The 19,262-nt window shown below is 51.9% G+C and overlaps 4 protein-coding genes across 8 annotated transcripts in view; 2 read left to right on the top strand and 2 right to left on the bottom strand.

Annotated features, from left to right (window-relative positions):
- Positions 1 to 1,112: 1,112 nt before the first annotated feature.
- Positions 1,113 to 6,382, bottom strand: LOC109531760 (ankyrin repeat and SOCS box protein 2-like). Of its 3 annotated transcripts, none has more exons than XM_019896235.1 (10): positions 5,970 to 6,382; positions 5,544 to 5,780; positions 4,440 to 4,550; positions 4,065 to 4,294; positions 3,517 to 3,672; positions 3,207 to 3,452; positions 2,959 to 3,130; positions 2,312 to 2,882; positions 2,079 to 2,232; positions 1,113 to 1,808 (listed from the first exon to the last, which is right to left on the bottom strand). In XM_019896235.1, exons 1-10 carry the CDS (start codon positions 6,086 to 6,088, stop codon positions 1,672 to 1,674), a joined length of 2,133 nt encoding a protein of 710 aa, XP_019751794.1. In that variant the 5' UTR covers positions 6,089 to 6,382; the 3' UTR covers positions 1,113 to 1,671. The 3 variants fall into 3 exon arrangements, with proteins under 3 accessions (XP_019751794.1, XP_019751796.1, XP_019751797.1); XM_019896237.1 differs by having other exon boundaries at positions 4,065 to 4,234; positions 5,970 to 6,381; XM_019896238.1 differs by lacking the exon at positions 4,440 to 4,550 and having other exon boundaries at positions 4,065 to 4,234; positions 5,970 to 6,381.
- A 157-nt stretch (positions 6,383 to 6,539) lies between these two features.
- On the top strand, positions 6,540 to 14,147 carry sec63 (SEC63 homolog, protein translocation regulator). Of its 2 annotated transcripts, none has more exons than XM_019896234.1 (19): positions 6,540 to 6,843; positions 8,398 to 8,497; positions 9,208 to 9,322; positions 9,478 to 9,590; positions 9,666 to 9,727; positions 9,849 to 9,907; positions 10,082 to 10,132; positions 10,213 to 10,321; positions 10,527 to 10,621; positions 10,794 to 10,926; positions 11,007 to 11,099; positions 11,205 to 11,495; positions 11,561 to 11,643; positions 12,038 to 12,106; positions 12,362 to 12,517; positions 12,592 to 12,756; positions 13,141 to 13,341; positions 13,419 to 13,523; positions 13,950 to 14,147. In XM_019896234.1, the coding sequence occupies exons 1-19, from the start codon at positions 6,720 to 6,722 to the stop codon at positions 14,088 to 14,090; spliced, it is 2,265 nt and encodes a 754-aa protein (XP_019751793.1). In that variant the 5' UTR covers positions 6,540 to 6,719; the 3' UTR covers positions 14,091 to 14,147. The 2 variants fall into 2 exon arrangements, with proteins under 2 accessions (XP_019751793.1, XP_019751792.1); XM_019896233.1 differs by having other exon boundaries at positions 12,359 to 12,517.
- A 1,679-nt stretch (positions 14,148 to 15,826) lies between these two features.
- iyd (iodotyrosine deiodinase) lies at positions 15,827 to 18,044 on the bottom strand. 2 transcript variants are annotated; one of them, XM_019896295.1, is made up of 5 exons: positions 17,769 to 18,044; positions 17,482 to 17,676; positions 17,038 to 17,197; positions 16,801 to 16,957; positions 15,827 to 16,052 (listed from the first exon to the last, which is right to left on the bottom strand). In XM_019896295.1, exons 1-5 carry the CDS (start codon positions 17,944 to 17,946, stop codon positions 15,870 to 15,872), a joined length of 873 nt encoding a protein of 290 aa, XP_019751854.1. In that variant the 5' UTR covers positions 17,947 to 18,044; the 3' UTR covers positions 15,827 to 15,869. The 2 variants fall into 2 exon arrangements, with proteins under 2 accessions (XP_019751854.1, XP_019751853.1); XM_019896294.1 differs by having other exon boundaries at positions 17,482 to 17,679; positions 17,769 to 18,042.
- A 601-nt stretch (positions 18,045 to 18,645) lies between these two features.
- Positions 18,646 to 19,262, top strand: part of ppp1r14c (protein phosphatase 1, regulatory (inhibitor) subunit 14C) — a 10,013-nt gene continuing 9,396 nt past the window's right edge. Inside the window, exon 1 of the mRNA XM_019896164.1 lies at positions 18,646 to 18,657. Within this exon, the coding sequence (XP_019751723.1) occupies positions 18,646 to 18,657 (12 nt within the window). The remainder of the gene's footprint in view (positions 18,658 to 19,262) is intronic.

The following is a 19,262-nucleotide window of genomic DNA, read 5'->3' as shown; positions in this document are numbered from 1 at the left end:
CACCCGCCCCGCACCCTCGTTTCCCCACTTATCTTCAAATCCCCCACCCCCAGTGTGTGCGAGCAAGCAAAGACGATCTGATGCGAGGGCGAGCGGCACCGGCATCAGAATGGCGCTGAAGAAAGCGGCGGCGGCGGGTCTTCTGCGCGCTCCCAAGGCGGTTTGGATGACGGCGGGCGCGGCCTCGGTCTTCAGCAAACCCCCCAGGCAGCGCATCGGGGCCGGGGTAAGAACTAAGAACTCTTATGGTCGAACACCTAAAACTTAATGATTGGTGTATTTTTAAAAATCTGGATTGTACCGCCACACTCTTTTGTTTGACTAAAGAAGAATGAAAATGGGAAGGAGTTGAGCTCATGATTGGGGGAAACAAAAATCTCAATTTGTCAACACGGAGATCGATCACAAAAACGGTTTGTCCAATATTTTGCTCTTGCGCGTTCTCAATAGATTGTTTCAAAGTGCTCGTCAAAGTGCTTGTGAACATGTTTGTTGTTGTTGTGGACACGCCACGCCTCCCTCGCACAAAACGGCAGCGGCCGATGGGCAAGAAAATGAGTGACAAGTTCAAATCAACACAGTGGATGCTTGTGTTTTGTTTTCTCTGTCTGCTAGCAAACCTTTTTGGTCATGTCGGTGTTTGCGGTGGCCATGTTGGCACCGGCGGCCTGGATCCTCCATCATCTCCCCGAGTATCGCCGCAGGTCCCGCCACAAGGCCGCCAGATGAGCGCCAACCGCCTGCCCGCGCCTCCTCAAAATTGAAAGCGCAATTGCGACATGGAATCGGACACCTTTGCTTCTTGCTCCTCTTCTTCTTCTGCTGCTGCTGCTTCCGCCAAGAGAAAAAAAGCTAAGCAAACAGAGCAAAAAAGCTCCACTATTTGTTTATTTAAGAAAGAAGGCCGGAAATGAAACCGATGGAGAAAAAAAAAAGGAACATCAAGTTCCCCAAACAGGAAGTTTGTGTTTGAAGAGGAATGTGATAATTGTGATGACATCACTTCCTGTTACTGAGACCTCCAACGGAGTGTTGAGAGGAAGGATGTGATCATCATCATCATCATCAACCAAGCTGTCCAATGAAAGAAATTGACAAGTAAATTTGTTTGCTGGCCACGTACAATCGGCTTTCTCCACTGAAAGGAATGCAAAGTTTTTTTTTAATGAGAAAAACATCACTCTATGGTACAATGGTGTCATTCATAAAAAAAAACATACAGCGATGAAATCATTTGACAGAATTAAAAGAATTCAAGCGTTTTTGTCTCACTGCTCATACTGGTGTGTGCACCTTGGCCACCTCCGTCCTGGAGACGCAGCTCTTACCTTCTTAGTGCAGATTAGTCGCGCGATAAGGAGGATAAATAATATATGCCGGTGAGTATGAGTGTATTATGTGTTGCTGCACTTTTGGTGTCCGGGTATCCTGCTGAAAGGACAACATTGTCACTTGACACTAATTTTAGCTCGCGTGTTTACCATTGTATGCTAGCATGCAACACGCCGCCAGCATGTGGCGACTACAACAAGCTGTCAATCATCTGGCGAACGATGATGCGACTGCGCTCTCTCCGTGCACGTGGCATCTTGTTGCCAAGCGCCGGCCGAAGTCTGGCGGCTCGGTTTCCCGCTCCCGAGCAAAAGCCAAAGCGAACAACTGCACGCCAGCTCAAAAGTCCAGCGAAGCTTCCCGGTGCTGCAGGAAGCGGATCAGACTTCCGGGAAGCGGCAAGCTCGTCAAGCGCCGCCGTCCCACCAGCTGCACGATCCGGATGCGGCACAGCTGCAGCAATCGCCGCGGCAACGCTGGGCACAAAAGCACAAAAGGTGACTTCAACTCTCTCTCGCTGCAATAAGATGACAAAATAAGTCATCACGTTGGAACATGATAAGTTTCACTGGAGGATTTTTGTTTTGAATGTAGAATGTGTGTGGCTGCTCCTTTCCAGGAACCCGGAAGGCATGAAATCAAGATTTGATTGACAGTGGCTGTTTTGTGCCACATGAGCCGCCGTCTCCGTTTTGGTGCAGACGGGCTTCCCGGGTCGAGGCCATGTGACTTTTTGGTTGGCTCACCGGCTTTGTCTTTGATGACGCTCCAGCCGTCGTAGCTGTCCAAGTGCTCCATCAGTCGGGAGCAGAGCGTCACATGACCCACGTAGTCCAGCAGCACGTCGAGGATCGGCCCCGCCCACCGACTGATGCTGGGCGCCGAGATCATTTCGCAGAACTGGCGGCAAAAGCGCAAGTAGGTCACCGGACTTCTTGTCATTTCATAAAAACTAAAAGAGCTCCAAGTTCCCTGTCACCTGAACGCCCGCAGTCGGCCGCTGTCCTTCGGGGTCTCCCAGGTGACCCCGGTGTGACCGAGTGGTTTGGAGCGGCGGGTGCGGCCCGTTGCCGTAGACGCACCGGAAGCAGGAGAGGGCGTCGCCGCCGTTGTCCAGCAGGTACTTGAACATGGGGAGGTACTTCATGGAGAACATGAAGATGGCGGGGAAGGTGGTGGGGTGGGTGGGGATGCGCGCGTTGATGTCCGCGCCGTGCTCCACTAGCAGCGTCACGTTCTCGATCCAGCCCTGCCTGGCCGCCACCAGCAGCGGCCCGAAGACGTCCAGGTTGGGATCGGCGCCGGCGTCCAGTAGCGCGCGAACGTTGTCGACGTTGTCGTTGGCCACAGCCAAGTAGAGCGCCGTGCTGCGCCGGTCCTCATACAGCCGGGAGCGCTCTTCACACAGCTGGGCGTTGACGTCGAAACCGGCCCGGATCAGGATCTCCAGGACGTCGTCGCGGTTGTGCTCGGCCGCCACATGGAGCGGACTGATGCCGGTGCGCCGGACTCTGGCCTTGCTGGTGGCCGGGATCAACATGGACACCAAACTGAGAAAGAACACAGGCGGTTCTTCCCGTGGCCGCGGGGAAGGGGAACTGCAGCCCGGGGGTCTTGCGCGCTTACGCTTCGCTTCCCTTGCGGGTGGCAACGTGAAGTGGCAGCAGTCCGGCTTTTCCCGTGATGTTGGCGTCCGCTTTCTGGGAAAGGAGGAACTCCACGATGTCGGCGTGCCCGTTCTTAGCGGCTTCGTGAAGGGCCGTCGCTCCGTCGGCGGCCTGAGTGTTGATGTCAGCGCCTGGGGTCGCGGTCAGAGGGTGAAAGCGGGGCGCGGGCTTGCGCCGCCGTCGTTGCCTCGGGTGGCTCTGACTTACCGTGCTTGACCAGGAGGCGCAAGGAAGCGAGTTGGCCGCTCTGAGCCGCGGTGAACAGCGGCGTGATCCCGTAATTATCCGCAGGGCTGTGCTTGCCTCCGGCCTTCAGGAGCATCTGGCAGATCTCCACGTTGTTGCGGCAGGTGGCCTCGTGGAGGGCCGTCCAGCCCTGGAAGCATTTGGTGTTGACCGCCGCTCCGTGATTGAGCAAGAGCGCCACCAGCGCGGGGTGGTCCCTCTCACAGGCTGCGGGGCAAGACCACAAAACGGCTCCATGGAGGGCACGTCACTCGACAACACTTCCCCCTACCTTTGTACAGCGGAGTCTCGTGATCCCGGTTGGCGGCGTCGGGGTCGGCGCCGTTCTCCAGCAGAAGTTGAGCGCATCGCAGATTCTCGCTTCCGACCGCCACCAGCAGCGCCGTCTCCGCGTGCTCGGTGCGCTGGTTGATCATCCCCGGCTGGGCTGAGCGCGCCCCCGCGGTATTGCCGGCCCATCGGGAACACCCACAAATATAAACAAAATATTTGCCAGGGTTCTCCCCTTGCCCGGGTGCGCTTTTGCCAAGGACTACCCTTTCCTCCCAGAGTTCCAAAACATACGTGCTAGGTTGAGCGGGCACTCGATATTGTCGCTCGGTCTGACTACCTGAAGACGGCTGGGAAGGGCTCTAGCACGCCCGTGACCCTCGTGGCGAGAAAGCAGATGGATGGAAGCTATTTGTTAGCTGGCTGGCATGTTAGTTTGTAGAATTGTATTGTGGTTGATTTGTATTGGGTTCCGCCGGTTTCTTTCAGCGGTCCGGGTTGGTTGTGCCACGTCGAGTCACCTATCTTCCGTGACAGTGAGCGGGTTACCTGAGAGGAGAAACCTGAGGCACTCCTCCTGGTCGCAGCACGCCGCCTGATGGATGGCGAGCCAGCCGGGCTTGCTGGGCAGCATCGGGTTGGTTCCCGCAGACGCTATCAGAGCCTTCAGGCGGCCCACGTGGCCCATGCGAATGGCTTGGAACAGGGGCTCTTCCTCCCTGAGCGACACAGCAAACCGATGCACACGTGACCCCTGACCTCCTTGGCCCGCGTCTGACCTCAATCACGCATAGGGGTTAAGTGGCTCGGGTTAGGCTTTCAGCTACGGAGACTGTCAGGGTTAGGGTGCAGGAGCAGGCAGAGTGCTGAAGTTAGGGGTGTGGGGCTCGCGTGGCCAGGGTTAGGGTGCAGGAGCAAACGTACTCCTGAAGTTCTGGCGCGATGTGGACCAAAGTGCCGTCCCGTTTGCGATAAGCCAACATCTTCTTCCCGGCCCCGGTGGTGAAACGGCTGACGGTGCCCTCAAAAGTTTCTCTGCAACTCACACACCAGACGAGAGCCGATCAGAGCGCGGAGGACACGTGACGTCAAGCGCTCCACTTTTGGCCACTTTGGATTGAAACCGAGTGGCAGCCGCCCGGCCTCGAATTGCGCGCAAGCCATCACGAACTTTTCGTCATCAGATTCCGGTAAATCTGCCCACGAGGAAGTGTCCAACCTATAGTGGTGCCTTGAGATAAGAGTGTATTTCAGTCTCTGACCATGCTCCCAACTCAAAACACTCTTCCCATGGACGTGAACGAAAGATGTTATGAATATGTTCCAGGCCACTTGGGGGCAGGAAAAAAACGGGCCGATGGATGTACTGTTCAGCGAGACATCTCAACTCCTCTCAGCTCATCAGTACGGCACTAACATTGATTGCGCTTTGCAGAGGATAAAGAACATATGTCTGCAAGTACCGTGATATTGCCTGTCTATGTGTTGTAGCACTGCCACATGGACACTATGAGCTTTGTCCCTTCAGTGCGTTACGTCATGTTTGCTGCGCTCAGGGTTTTGTTTCATTGTTACTTGGAACATTTTTTTGGGAGGACACTCTACATTTGGCACATTGAGGTTTTCTTTTTTGAGCTACCTGCGTCCTTTCGCTTGGGTTCTCCATTTTTCTGTTGGAAACAACCAACACAGACTGAAAGTAAGCAAGCAAGTAAATAGGCGGGGGGAAAAAACCTGATTGGTCAACACAAGGAACAGCTGGAAACAAAACAGTTTATCGAGCAGACGAGATATGAACATGCAACTCTGAACATTGTGATGAAAGAAAACTAAATCTCATCGAAACAAAGTAAACACGAACATATCGTTGAATGGATTAAAAAATAATTTCCAAAATAAAAGATGAATTTTGTTTGAATTCATCATTCTGGACTTTGAGGGTTGAAAGCACAACGGAGGTAAAAAAAAAAAGATTGTCGTGAGTGCAAGTCTGTGTGCACTTGCGCGGACAAGTGGCCACATACGTACAGGTCGGGGGGCTTTTCTCGGGGCGGGTTTGGTGAACTGTAGTGGGCGGCGCCTTGCTGTTCGGGTGCAACCGGTTGACCTCTGCTGACTTTGAGGTCGGGAGGCCGCAGGCTGCGCTGGCCTGCCTGGGCCTCGTCCAGACTGCGGTGGATGGCCAGCTGCAGCAGCTCGTCGTCGCTGAGGTCGCCGTAGGCAGAATAATCGTCCAGTGCCGCCGTGTCCGCCGCCATGATGGCGCTGAGACGAGAAAAGGACAAAACGTCTTCTGACTGACCTTCTCAACTCATTTGGACTCTCGCGTGCGTGAGAGGAAAAAGAACAAAGGACAGCAACTTGGGAGGACTGCTGGGAAATTGTCAGTGTCAGTCAACTTTGACCGTCTGACATGCACGCACGCAAAGAAATGAACAGAGAAAAAGTTCTCACCGAGGTTTCCCCGTTTCCAACGAGTCGTGCGTCGTCTGCAAGGGGCGCCTTTCTTTTTTTAGCGGCCGCTGCTCGTCTTTCATCACGTGACCCTTTGCCCTGGTCACGCACGTCCACATGAAGCACACGACGCCGAGTGCATCCACTTTGGATCAAGTCCGGGATTTTGATGGGCTGTCATAGCCCACAAAACAAAATGGTGTTGGGTTTCTCGCCTGTTTCACACTCTACAAGAATGTGTGGCATTCCTGAATGTACGGGTATATTGCGCGATGGGGTCATTGATTGTGACGTTGTGTACCCGAAAATGTGTGGAACAAAGCGGGAATGAGAAGTTTCCAATCTGGTCAGTGGTGTTAATAAGCGGTAAAAACACTGCTGTTTTTTAATGATATATGTTATTGCGATTGAATTGCAGCTCATTTTACCTTGATCACATGACTGGGCTTTGTGCCAATACGTGTTGGGAAAGAGTCGGTTTTACGACTGTGGTGCGCGCATTGAAACCTGTTGGGGGCGGTAAAGACAAGAACAAGAAGCTGGGCGGGCGCTCATCAACGAAGAAGAAGGATCCGATTGCGCCTGCGTACACCACGTATGCTTCTCCCTGATCTGGCTGGATGCTAAAGCGGACTAGCTGGCTAGTCAACGCCACTCAGCGGGCTTCCAGCAGCAGTAGCAGAGTAGCGGGTGGACGGACGGAGGTGCCGCAGCGGCGAAAGACGCTTGGACGTCGCCGCGACTGACGAAATGCCCGGCCAGCAGTTCCAATACGATGACAGCGGCAACACGTTCTTCTACTTCCTTACGTCGTTCGTGGGACTCATCTTGATCCCGGCCACCTATTACCTGTGGCCACGGGATCAGAATGCTGGTAAGGCCCCGATGTGTCGGGCTACTTTGCTAGCCTTGAGCTAAGGGACGGCTCCGACAAGCGTCCCCCACCGAACCTGGTGGCTCACGGAAAGAAGCGCTTTGTGGGTTTCTTCGCTCTCCCTGAGCTGAAGCTCTACGTGCCCCGTTCCTCTTTGTTTGCGCCAATCTGGTTTTCGCCGAAGCTGCTGTATGACAGGTTTGCGCACTGGCAGAACATGTTGCAAGTGAGGCACAACTGCGCACTAGTTGACATCTGCGCGCTACTAGTCGTCTTCGTGAAGTGCTTCGTGTTTACTAGTCGTCTCTTACAATGCCCCCGATTTTTCCGACGGAGCATTTGTTCCATGTTCTTGAGGTTCATTACATGAGGACGAGTCCATGTTGCTAGTGAGGCAAAACCGGACACGAGTTGACAACTGCGTGATACTCGTCCCAACTGCTGACATGATACATGAAGTCGTGAGCATGGAGCGCTTCACTCGTAGGACCACCGTGTAGTGCCTGTGGTGGGCACTACGCACACGACACTACGCGTGTTTTATTCGTCCGAAAGGTCAGGTGTTGCCTGTTGCTCCCTGCCAATTGACATAGAGTACAAGTATAAATCCAGTGCAGTCAGACATCAACCGCCTCACGAGTGCAAAGGGAAATTATAGTCGTCAGCCACTTGGTTTTTATCGACATTTTTTTTTTTTTGCACCCGACTCCAAGCCATCTCATTTTAAGTCTCCGCGGAGTCTGTTTCCCGAGCCAATGCCTAGTCGTCAGCCACTTGGTTTTTATCGACATTTTTTTGTTTTTTGCACCCGACTCCAAGCCACCTCATTTTAAGTCTCTACGGAATCTGTTTCCCAAGCCAATGCCCCTCCAATCCAATGAAGAAGAAAAGGAAAACCACATCCAAATGGTCTGTGTCTCTTATACTGCCTCCAGCTGGCCAAGGCGTTTACAGCAATCATGAACAGCACTAGAGAAGGTGAGAGTGGGACCAATAACTATTGACTCCGCTCATTCCCGACTACCGAATCATTCTCGGGCCACTAAACATAAAATACCTTATGTAGTGACAGGGGTGTCGGGTTACCGACAAGATAAATTGTTCGATTAGTGTAACATTGAGCTGAGGTGATGTTCATCAAATAGTTCGCTTTATTTTTTCGATACATCAATGGATGCTATTTTCTTAACATTGCGGTGCGAGCACGCGACTGGAACACAGCAAACGCGGTTTAAACTGTCGTCGGAGATCGCGGCCGCCGCCATGTTTCAATGTTGTTGACAGACGACAGGGCAAACGACGGACGCGCTCAACATGAATATCGTGAAAGTTTGCACCGATGTTGGTTGTTTGAAAAAAAATGCCAACCGTAAAGTTTTTTTTCGACGTACAAATTCTCGGTCGGTCGGGTTACCGGAAACACACTACTTTTTTTTTTTCTATGCCTTATCATGGATGGAACCACAGTGAAATGACAAGGTATGGTCGGTCTGTCACTGAAAAGAAGCTATCTCACTGAAATGATGGTGACCTGTTGTTGTTTTTTTTTTGTAGAGCAATTGCGTCTGAAGAGCCTGCGTCGGGTGCACGGCAGGTGCCTGTGGTATCGTCTGCGACTGCTCAAGTCCCAGAAGAGCATCGTCCCCAGACTCAAGTGAGTCCATGTTTTCCCGGGAGAATCACACAGCCTTCACAAGAGCTTTCTCTCCTGCTTTTTTTTTTTTTTTTTAATGCTAATTTTCCAACTTGGTTTTTGCAACATTCCAACTTGATGCCATGTGACTTTTTCCTCCTACCTTTCTGATGTTATTCTTGCATTTTAGTCCTGTAACTTGAAGATTTTATTCACGAACCCCCCACGCCCAATCTTGTAAAATTAGAACTTTTTCGTGGAACCCTCCTGTCCTTGCAACGGCACAAAATATTTTTCATGAGGCAGCCGACAACGGCGTCATCCCCTCCATGCCCTTTTTTTCCCCGCTTTACGCTCGCCAATGACTTTTAACTGGCCAGAGGAGGAGGGGGGGTTGTCATGGCGACAGGTGCCGATACAGCGCAAGCCTGCGGGCTTTGCTATTGTCATGGAAACAAGTTGAACTTCCACGCACGGATGCCAAACATCGGAAGCTGGAAGATGGCACATCCGCGCGCGATTCAATTTTCGACCTTTGCAAGACGATAACGCTGGTTTTTCATCCGCTGCCAACAAGTCAAAAGTGATCGTTCAGATTCGGAATGGGAAGTGGCATTCTTTTAGTTTTACTTTATGATTGGAGCTTTTACGAAGGCTTTCACGTTGACGAGTCGCCCTCTCGGCGCCACGTTGATCCGGGAACCAACTCCGCTTTGTGTGTGTGTTTTCAGGAAAGCAGCCTTCTTGTTTGGCTGGCTCATCTTCCTGCTGCTTGCCTACAAGGTGTCTAAACTGGACCGGGAGTACCAGGAATATAATCCCTATGAAGTTCTCAACTTGGACCCGGTAAATTGGACAAACAAACGCTTTCCAAAAGTGCCCTTGAATGACTGAGAAAGTGACCCACTGTCTCGCCGGTTTTCTCTGATGTCACAATATTTTGTGCCATTGTGACATTTTTATGCTTCACTGGAGCGTGATTGCGTTCGTTTGTTCTCCAGGGCTCGTCGCTATCGGAAATCAAGAAGCAGTACCGCGTGCTGTCGCTGAAATTCCACCCGGACAGAGGCGGCGACGAGGCCACGTTCATGAGGATCGCCAAAGCTTACGCCGCGTACGTGTCGCTCGCGGCGGCGGCTCCCTTGGCCTGCGCGCTTTGCTCCATTTAATGCCCTTGGTTTGCCCGCAGTCTCACCAATGAGCAGTCCCGAAAGAACTGGGAAATGTACGGCAACCCGGATGGTCCAAGCGGTGAGTTGGTGCTCTTTCTACCTGCTTGCAAGGGCCTCCCCTCAGGCAGTCGAGTTGACCCTTGGAGCGAATGGAACGGAAGCTCGGCCTTGTTTCCGAACCTCTTTTGTCTCCTTTGCAGCAACCAGTTTTGGCATCGCCCTGCCTGCCTGGATCGTGGACCAGAAGAACTCCATGCTGGTATTTATCTTTTTCGTTTTGGGCCTCACAGGAAAAAGTTTCGGGGACCCCCGACTTGAATAGAATTCCGAGAATGGAACAGTTGATGCACGATGATGAATTGGGTGCGGCAAAGTCTTGCGTGGGCCCCGCGGGGCGCGCCAAGAGCTCTAAGCCTCTGTGCTCTCTTGTTAGGTGTTGTTGGTATACGGTCTGGCCTTCATGGTTATCCTTCCTGTTGTGGTGGTAAGTGGTCCTCTTGTATGTTACTGTCGTCGAATGTGTTTTTGACATTCATTTATAGCACCGGGTTTTGTGCACGGCAGGGCATGTGGTGGTACCGCTCCATCCGATACAGCGGAGACCAAATCCTCATCAACACCACTCAGCTCTTCATGCACTTCATGTACAAGACCCCCAACATGAACATGAAGCGTACGTGGCATCGGCAGTTCATCCGCCGAGAATGTTCTCGCGCCAGTAGAAACGTTTGGTTTTATTTCCGGGTACATCCGTGCACGTTGGCACGATTAGAAAGTGTGTAAATTCAACGGATAGATTTGCCGGGGCAATTTCCACAATATCCCGGTCATTTTGCATCCCGATGAAGGAGTTTCTCGTTTTCCGCTTGCCTTTCCAGGTTTGGGCATGGTGCTGACAGCAGCATTTGAGTTTGACCCTCGCAGCAACAAAGAAGCCACCATCCGACCCGCCGACAACATCAAAGTGCCCCTGGTGGGAACCTTGTCTTTACTCTCGCATTTGGACAATTCATCATCTTTTCAGTGTGACACTCGAAAAATGTATTGAATGGAAATGAATAGCACGCGGGTCGTCGTGTTGGCACCGGCGCACGGTGGGTGAGCGGCATTCTTCCTTTTTTTTTTTGTTTTTGCACATCTCGCAGTTGATTTGTAAGCTGGGAAACATCAACGTGAAGAAGAAGGAGCCTCCCTTCTGCTACCCGTACAGCCTGAAGGCCCGAGTGTTGGTCCTCTCTCACCTGGCGCGCATGGATGTGTCCGAGGAGCTGAAGGAAGGTCAGGCCATCCGGTACATGTGAGCCAGTTGGCCTCGGAGACCGACGCTTAACCCGGACGAGGCATGTGTTCCGCTGCAGATCAGAGATTTGTGGTGAGGAAGAGTCCGGCTCTGCTCCAGGAGATGATCAACGTGGGCTGTCAGCTCACCATGATGGCCAACAGCAGAGGAGGTCAGCGCACACCAAGGCGCCACAAATTGCAGCCAACGAGGACTCTGGCGCGGTACAGCCTACGTCACGAGAATGACTTCTTTTTTTTTTCTTCTCTCTAACCAGGTTTCCACGCTCCTCGCCTGGTCACCATCGAGAACTGCATGAAGCTGACCCAGATGATCGTGCAGGGCCTGCAGGAGTCCAAGTCGCCCCTGCTGCAGCTGCCCTACTTCGAGGAGGAGCACCTCCGCTACTGCATCTCCAAGAAGTACAAAGTCCGGAGTCTGCAGGACCTGGCGAGACTCAAAGACTCGGACCGACGTAGCATGCTGCACTTTATGGGCGAGAAGTACGACGAGGTCATGGCCGTGCTGGGCAGCTTCCCTCACATCACCATGGACACCAAACTGCAAGGTCGGCCTTAAAACGTGCACACGTGTCTTACCTTGTTCTGGGAGTGACGCCTGATGTCCGCGCAGTCCTCGACGACGAAGACAGCAGCAACATCACGGCCGGCTCCATCGTCACAGTTACGGTCACCTTGACCAGAAAACGAATGGTGGTAAGCGTCGAATAGTGGCTCGCAACAGAAGTTGAGACGAGGCACCTTAACCCCAAAAGTAAAATAGCGGCTCTCTCTCGCGATACCAAATTGGAGAAAAATGTGGTGCTGAAGTGAAGGTTTAAAAAAAAAAAAAACAATTTTTTTTTTTTTTTTAATTCCGTTTCTGTCATGTTCCCACATGTGCGCGAGGAGAGCCACAGTTCATTGAACGGGACATAAAGTCTAACCCACAAATGCAAAACATAGATTAACTCTGAAACGTTATTTGTTGTCAACAAATAAATAATCATTCATATTGATACCAGAGACACATCTCCAGATGAACGCCAGAGGGAGCTGTTGCCTTATTGCCTTTCAAAAGTGCACCAACGCTGGCTTACTCGTTGTTTAGGAGGTGTTTGAAAAGGAGCAGGAAGCCTTACTGTGTCCTGGAGAGGAGACGGCCCCCGCAGAGGAAGTGGTAAGGACTATGAAAATCTCTTTCCGCATTTAGTTCGTATCCTTGATATCCAGCATAAGGTCCAGGTACTGCCAAAGTTCTTGACGATTCAGCGCACTTGGAGAATGATCAGCGCACTTCTAACCCTCCCCATGCCCACTGCGACCGTACACGGGCCTTAAGCCGACTATCAAAGAAATGAACTAACTGCTTGAACGCACCTTTTTGGGGCTTTAACTGTGCCTAAAGTGTGGGGCTCATTTTCGTGTTTAGCAGGGAGACGCCAGTAAAGCAAAAGCGAAGCAAGTGTGGCAGAACAAGAACAAAGGCACCAAGAAGACAGCAAAGTCCAAGAAGAAAAAGCTGACCAAGAAGAAGACCACGCCGGCGCTGGCAAAAACCAAGCAGGCCAACGGAAGCGTGGCGGGAAGCGTAAGTTGCCCCCCCGCGGCGTGGCGGCTCGCTCTTCATCAAGGAGCACGCCCAAATGCTCTTGTACGTGGCAGGAGGCGCCGTCGGCGGCCAAGGAGGAGGAGGAGGAAGAGGTCTCGGACAAAGGCAGCGAGTCGGACGAGGGCGAGACCAGCAAATACTCTCCCCGCGAGAGAGACGAAGACAGCGACAAGCAAAGCGACACAGAGGTGGACGAGATGGCCGGAGACGACGAGGAGGTGGGAAAAAGCGCTGATCTTAAAACGACTTGACTCTCCAAGAATGCACCGCACCGCACCAGATACGATCTCAGAATACACTCGAGTGCGAGCAATAAAGAAGACTATCCTAGCGTACGCATAAGCTAAAGCAATCGAGTGCCCGCGAAAAGCACCCTCATCTTAACCGCAGACTACATCCTAGATTCTAGGATTCTACACAATTGTCAGGTGCTAGACCACCAACAGTAAATCCTGAAATCGACTGACCCCCGACTACGACCTCGCCCGAGCGATAGCCGGTGGTGACACCCAACCCTCGCAATGCGCTCGACAATCTGAGCATCCGCGGCCGCTCCTCGAACGCACTCTCAAGCCGCTGACGTTGCGGTGATGCTTTCCCAGGAGTGGAAGGCGCTGCAGCAGAGCATCCAGCGGCGAGAGCGCGCCCTGCTGGAGACCAAGTCCAAGGTGACGCACACGGCCTACAGCCTTTACTACCCCGAGGAGAAGCAGGAGTGGTGGTGGCTCTACATCGCCGACCGGCGGGACCAGACCCTCGTGTCCATGCCCTACCACGTCTGCACGCTGAAGGACACCGAGGAGGTAGGTCGTGCCCCCCCCCCCACACCTTAATTTTCAAATGGTGAACGGCGCTTAACTTGAAGCACACATTTGTCCAGGTGGAGCTGAAGTTTCCGGCGCCATCCAAAACGGGCAACTACCAATATTCCGTCATCCTGCGTTCGGATTCCTACTTGGGACTGGACCAGATCAAACCACTCAAGGTGAGTGTGGCAAACGCGACTGACAGTCAGCCTTTGGTACGGGGTGAGCGGCTGACTTCTGGAATGAGTGCGGCAATGTTAAGGAGTGAATGGATGCGTCGGGCAGAGTGAGTCAGCAACTTCAAGGTTTTGGAATGAGTGGATGAATATGCACCAGTCTGAGTGTGACAAGGTGAGGCGGCGACTCGAGTGAGTGAATGATTGCGGCAGGCTAAGTGAGCGAGTTTGAATATGCACCCGAGTGTGACGAGGTTCTACTTCGTGCCTTAATGAAGGGTGAATGTGAGTGAGCGAGTTAATGTCTGCCAACGTCTGTAATCAAACAATGAAAGTGTGAGCCGGGGGGGGATGCATGAATGTCAGAGGTCGAGCGAGGCGGTCGGAGAGTCATTTGGGCCTAGACCGTGTCGTCATGCGTGTGCGCAGCTGGAGGTGCACGAGGCGAAGGCCATGCTGGACAACCACCCGCAGTGGGACATCCCCGACACGGAGGAGGAGGACGAGGAGCAAGAGGACAGCGACGGCATCGAGGAGAGCGAAGACGGCGACGACGAGGACGACGACTGAACACATACTCCGTCAGCATCCCTCCCGCACATCTCAACTGTATTTATAGAGCACTTTCAAACAGCCATCGTTGCATACAAAGTGCTGTACATGGAGCAATTAACATATACAACAAACAGTAAAGCAAATCGGTAACAAAGATAGCAAAACCAAGAACAAATCGAAGTCATGCTGAGTCAAATGCCAAAGAATACAAGTGTGTTTTGAGGCGGGTTTTAAAGATGGGCAGCGAGGAGGCTTGCCGAATGTTCAGTGGGAGGCCATTCCAGGGAGAGGGACCAGCAACAGAAAAGACTCGATCCCCTCTGAACCTCAAGTTTAGTTCTTCATCACGGCCGCCTCACATCGGTGGAAAGAAGCACTACAGTACTCAGCCGGGACATTTTTGTACACTACCCCCCCGACACGCCAGCTGGCCTCTTTTCTATCTTTGTATGTATGTGCGTGCGTGTGTTGTGTTTCTAACCCGGCAAGAATGTGTACAGGTGCAAATGAGCGGGGACGGCAGCGGCCATCTTGCGAGAGTCCAAGCGTGTACCATGCCGCAACGAAACATGACCAGTTGCGTTCCTTTGGCCTCAAGTTGTAACAATCGCCGGACAAACACGTTCCCACCAAATGGACTTTCTAACGGGACTTCACGCGGCAGCGTTCGAGCTCTGCTATGTTCGAATCGTCTCATCATCAGTTCGTCTCCAAATACAGTGATCCCTCGCTACTTCGCGGTTCGTTTATCGCGGGTTCAGTGCATCGCGGATTTTTTCAAACATATTAAATTTGTCTTTTTTTTTATTTAAACATATACATGGAGCACAGTACTGTATATGTTGCTCGATGTACTCGCTGTTGTTTTGCAGCTTCTCGCAGACCGTTTGGGGACTTTAAAAAAAATACATTTTTATTTACCGTACCTGTTTGTTAATTGGACGCTACTTTGCGGATTTTCGTTTATCGCGAGTGGTTTTGGTCCCCATTAACCACGATAAACGAGGGATTACTGTAGTCTCTTTAAAAATGTGGATCAATTCCAGTACACCGCATATTGTAGAGACGGCGAGGCCGCACACTGGGAGTGTATTTGTTATTTGTTTGGTTATGTTCGAGAAGTGGGCGGGGGGGTAGAGCATCTCCGATGAAAGGGTAAGGTGGACGTATAAGTTGGCTCCATGAGGAGTTGGCGTGCAAAGTGACTCAAGTGTTCAAATGTGTGGCCGATAGCAGCTCTTGAATGAAATTGTGCGTTTGGGCTGTGCGCGCTTCAAGTACAATCTTCTGGAGGGCTGTTTTTCCTCATTAAAGGTATGAACATTTTTGTATATTGGGCGCAGGCTGGAACGGACGACTGGTGTTTCCGTCAACGGGGAAACGTCTTTTGAAATTCAAGCGCTTGTGGTTGTTTTGCTTTGAACGGGCGAACCGACCGACAAACCAAGTTAAAGGCTTGCAAAAGGGAACCTTGTGCGTCACCTGCCTCATGTGCCTGAGAATCGGGGTTTGCCTCCGGTTTCCGGCCTCGCGTAGGTAATCGTTCGCCAAGGGCCCCGTCCAAAAGTGGCTCCAGACCCGGTCCCCCGATTTTTTACAGCTCCTAATAGTTCTGAGGTCTTCTGTTCAACCCAATTTCCTGGAGGACACCCCCCCCCCCAAAAAAAAGAAAATGCATGATTACATTAATCCCAAATTTTCCATAGGTGTGACTGCAGGTATGGGGGGAAAAAAGATGCCTCCAACCACCGTGTTGTTCATAAATCTTTAATTTGGTATTGGGATGGTCCCCCCTTAGATGCGCAGCAGGATGTCATGCAGTGGTTTGCGTTTGAGGTCGGGCACGGTGGCGTCTTTGGCAGGGTAGCCGACAGGAAGGAGCAGGAGCAGCTTCTCATTGGCCGGTCGCTGGAGCAGCTTCCTGAGCTTTGGGCCGCAGTTGAGCGGCGTCGACGTCACGGTGACCAGACCCACGTTCTGATAACGCACAGATGACGGGAGAGAGTCGTTGCGTCAGCACAAAGCAAAGGTTGGTTTGCGCAAAAAGGCCGGGCACCAAATTGCCATTGAAATGAGCACATTGTCGTAAAAAAAAAAAAAAAAAAGTTTTTCCCCTGTAATGCTTTCAGTAACAAAGCCCCATTTCAAATGCATTCTCAAAAATGAGTTTTTTTTCCCCTCAAAGCATTTGTTCCAACTTACGAAACAACGAAATATTTTGTCAAAAATACATTTTAAGATTAATTTTTCTCCAAAATGTTTTTTTTCCCCCATCAGCTTTTGTCCACGTAGTAACACAACTGGTATTTTTGTAATATTATCACTTTGTCATCAGATTTTTTTTTCTTGTCATATGGGGGACTTTTTGGAAATGACCACACGACACCACTCGTAATTATTTGAGTACAATGTTTGGAATGAAAGTGTAATCAAAGAAAAATGATGTTTGGCCTTTTTTCCTGTCATAATTTCTTTGCGATTAAATGAAGACACATTTCCAAAGGGGGAAACCAAAACGTTTTCTTTCGTGTTTCATAAAATTCCCGCCAGTCAATCGGGTGACTTTTTCACCTGGCTCTGACGGCACTGCCTTCTTGTATTGTCGTATTTTCAATATATTTTGATTATTTTTGGTCGTTGGCCAGTTGCTGCTTGTTCAACTTGGAACGGATGAACCAGAAGCTCCGCGTGAAAGGTAAAACCTTTGGCTTGGCGTATATGTCACCTGCAGTGCGGCCAGAAGGATGCCGCAGGCGATGGACACGCTGATCTCGTTGTAGTAGTGTGTCCTTTTCTTGTTGTCCGGTAGGATTCCGTACGTCTGTTTAAAGATGAGGATGAGGTACGGGGCGACGTCCAAGTATTCCTTGATCCAGTTGGTCCTGCGGTGGACAAACAGAAGTCAGCTGGCGGGACCACCGGCGTCGGACAGATTGACGTAAACGATGGCGCGCGCGCTCACCTGAATGCGGCCAAATCTTTGACCCACTTGGCGCCCATGCGCTGCCGGTAGTTGACCTCCTCTTCTTCCTCCACGATCAGTCGGATGCGGTGCTTCATGTCCGGGTCGGAGACCGCCACGAAGGTCCAGGGTTCGGTGTGCGCGCCGCTTGGTGCAGTGCCTGCCCGGGTCAGTTGAAAGCAATACACGGATCGTTCCTTCCATTCGTTTCTTCTTCTTCTTTTGTTTCGCAGAACAAACATTCACGCTCACAGTCCCACCGTTAACCTGCCGTGCATGTTTTTGGGATGTGGGAGGAAAGCCAGGCGGGCACGGGCAGAACACGCAAACTCCACATAGGAAGGCCCGGGGCCGGATTCGAACCCGCGACCTCCGCACTGCGAGGCGAACGTGCCATCTTCGGTTCCGTTTGGAGCAATTGAACTGTGCCGCACGACCACTTACCTGCGGTGCGTACGACATTTTCGATGACTTCCCACGGCACGGGCTCGGGGCTGATGAAGCGGACCGACCTGCGCTGGTTCATCGACGCGTAGAAGCGCTTCGATGCGCGCACCATCTGCTCCTCGGGCAGGCGCTCAGGCGAGTAAGGCACATAAGTGACATTTTCACCCTTGTCGGAGTCATCCCACTCGTCGTCTTCTGGAACGTGAAAAAACCTCATTCACATACTGTGAAAACGACCCCCTTCACTTCCGACTTGAATACTTCAAACCCCGTGTGTCTCTTGCCGTGCTCTTTTGACATGGCCTCACTGTCATCCTGCAGGTCCTGGTCCACCCACGGTCGGGTCGGTCCCCCACGAGGGTCGGCGGAGGTCTTGGTCAGATGGCTCCTCGCTACCAGGAAGCCCATCACCAGGCACAGCACCAGCGCCAGGGCCGCCGTGAGGACCGGTATGGCGAGCATGACTGGACAGAGGAGAGGACGCTGGGCTGCTCACAAAGACGCTTCTCCGCAATTGACTTCACTTGAACGTGAAAACGTCCAGTCAGCTCGCACCCACGCTCAGGAATGTCAGCAAAAGCTCATTTGTCTAAAGATTACACAAGTTATTCTTTACCCAAGAGATATGACAGTTTCTCGTGAGATTTACATTGGTTTGCTGTTGTGAAACACCTGTGGTCAATCTGTAACTCTTGAGGGTCGCGGGGCGTGCCGGAACCCATCCCAGCCGTCGTCGGGCAGCAGGGGGGGGCACACCATGAACTGGTTGCCGGCCAATCGCGGAGTACGTGGAGAAAACCCGCGCAGGCACGGGGACAACATGCAAAGTCCACACAGACGACGGCCTTCGCACTGCGACCCCGATTTGCTCACCAGGCCCGAAATTTCGGCCTTTTTCACCTAAGACTCATTCAGCCTTATGTGAAGATGTCTCTTTTTGCTCAATGGATGAGAGATTCTTCCTTGTAAAAGTGCAACTTCCTTCCGATAACAATTGTTCACCCCTCTGTGGTCGAAGTGTCACCGCTTGTGTTTAAGGCTATGTTTATATTCGACCAACATAGGAAGGAGAGTCTAAAGCGTGAGAACAATTTAATAGAGTGCCACGTTGATTATTGACGTAGGGGGAAACATACAAAAACTGTCTTTCACCTCTTGATAATGGAGGCTATGGTCAGAGAAGAGGCCCGGTATTTATCTTTTCACGGATTTCGTGCAATTACAATGCAGTACAGTCGACTGTATAATTTTTTTTCTGGCCCCGTGACATGAGGGCGAGAGCAAACACCGATCTTCCTTGTTGCACTCTTCCAATCGGCCGCAAGGGAGCGCCACTGATTCACCGCATGGCTCCATATCCAGTAGGACAGGAGTTCAATAGTTGTGTGTGAATTATGGACCCCCCCCCCCCAACCCCATGCCCTCCAAAAATCTGCCAAGAACAATCCAAACTGCAAATGGTCAATAAAAACGAACTACAATCAAATAGACAATTCCGATGACAAATGCACAAAGACAGCAAGTTGTCATGGACAGCAACGGAGGTGCGGCTTGCCTGGATTTGATTTGAATCTCAATTGTAGGCGGCATAAGCCCCGCCCCCTTCGGACAGTCTGCGCTGGAAATAGCAGCTGTTCAAAGAGCCCACTTCCACCACTCCGCAGTCTGCCTCGTCTCCGCTCGACACGTCGCCCACCCACGATAAGCTGCCAAGTCGAGACGAAACGAAACGGAGCCATGTCGGCCGCCAGCACCGAGTCCAGCGCCCCGGCGCTGCC

Source organism: Hippocampus comes, unplaced genomic scaffold (assembly GCF_001891065.2).
Source record: "Hippocampus comes isolate QL1 unplaced genomic scaffold, H_comes_QL1_v1.1 scaffold170, whole genome shotgun sequence".
Taxonomy (NCBI): domain Eukaryota; kingdom Metazoa; phylum Chordata; class Actinopteri; order Syngnathiformes; family Syngnathidae; genus Hippocampus; species Hippocampus comes.
The sequence above is the reverse complement of the archived record's forward strand: the minus strand, read 5'-3'. Positions and strand labels throughout refer to the sequence as shown.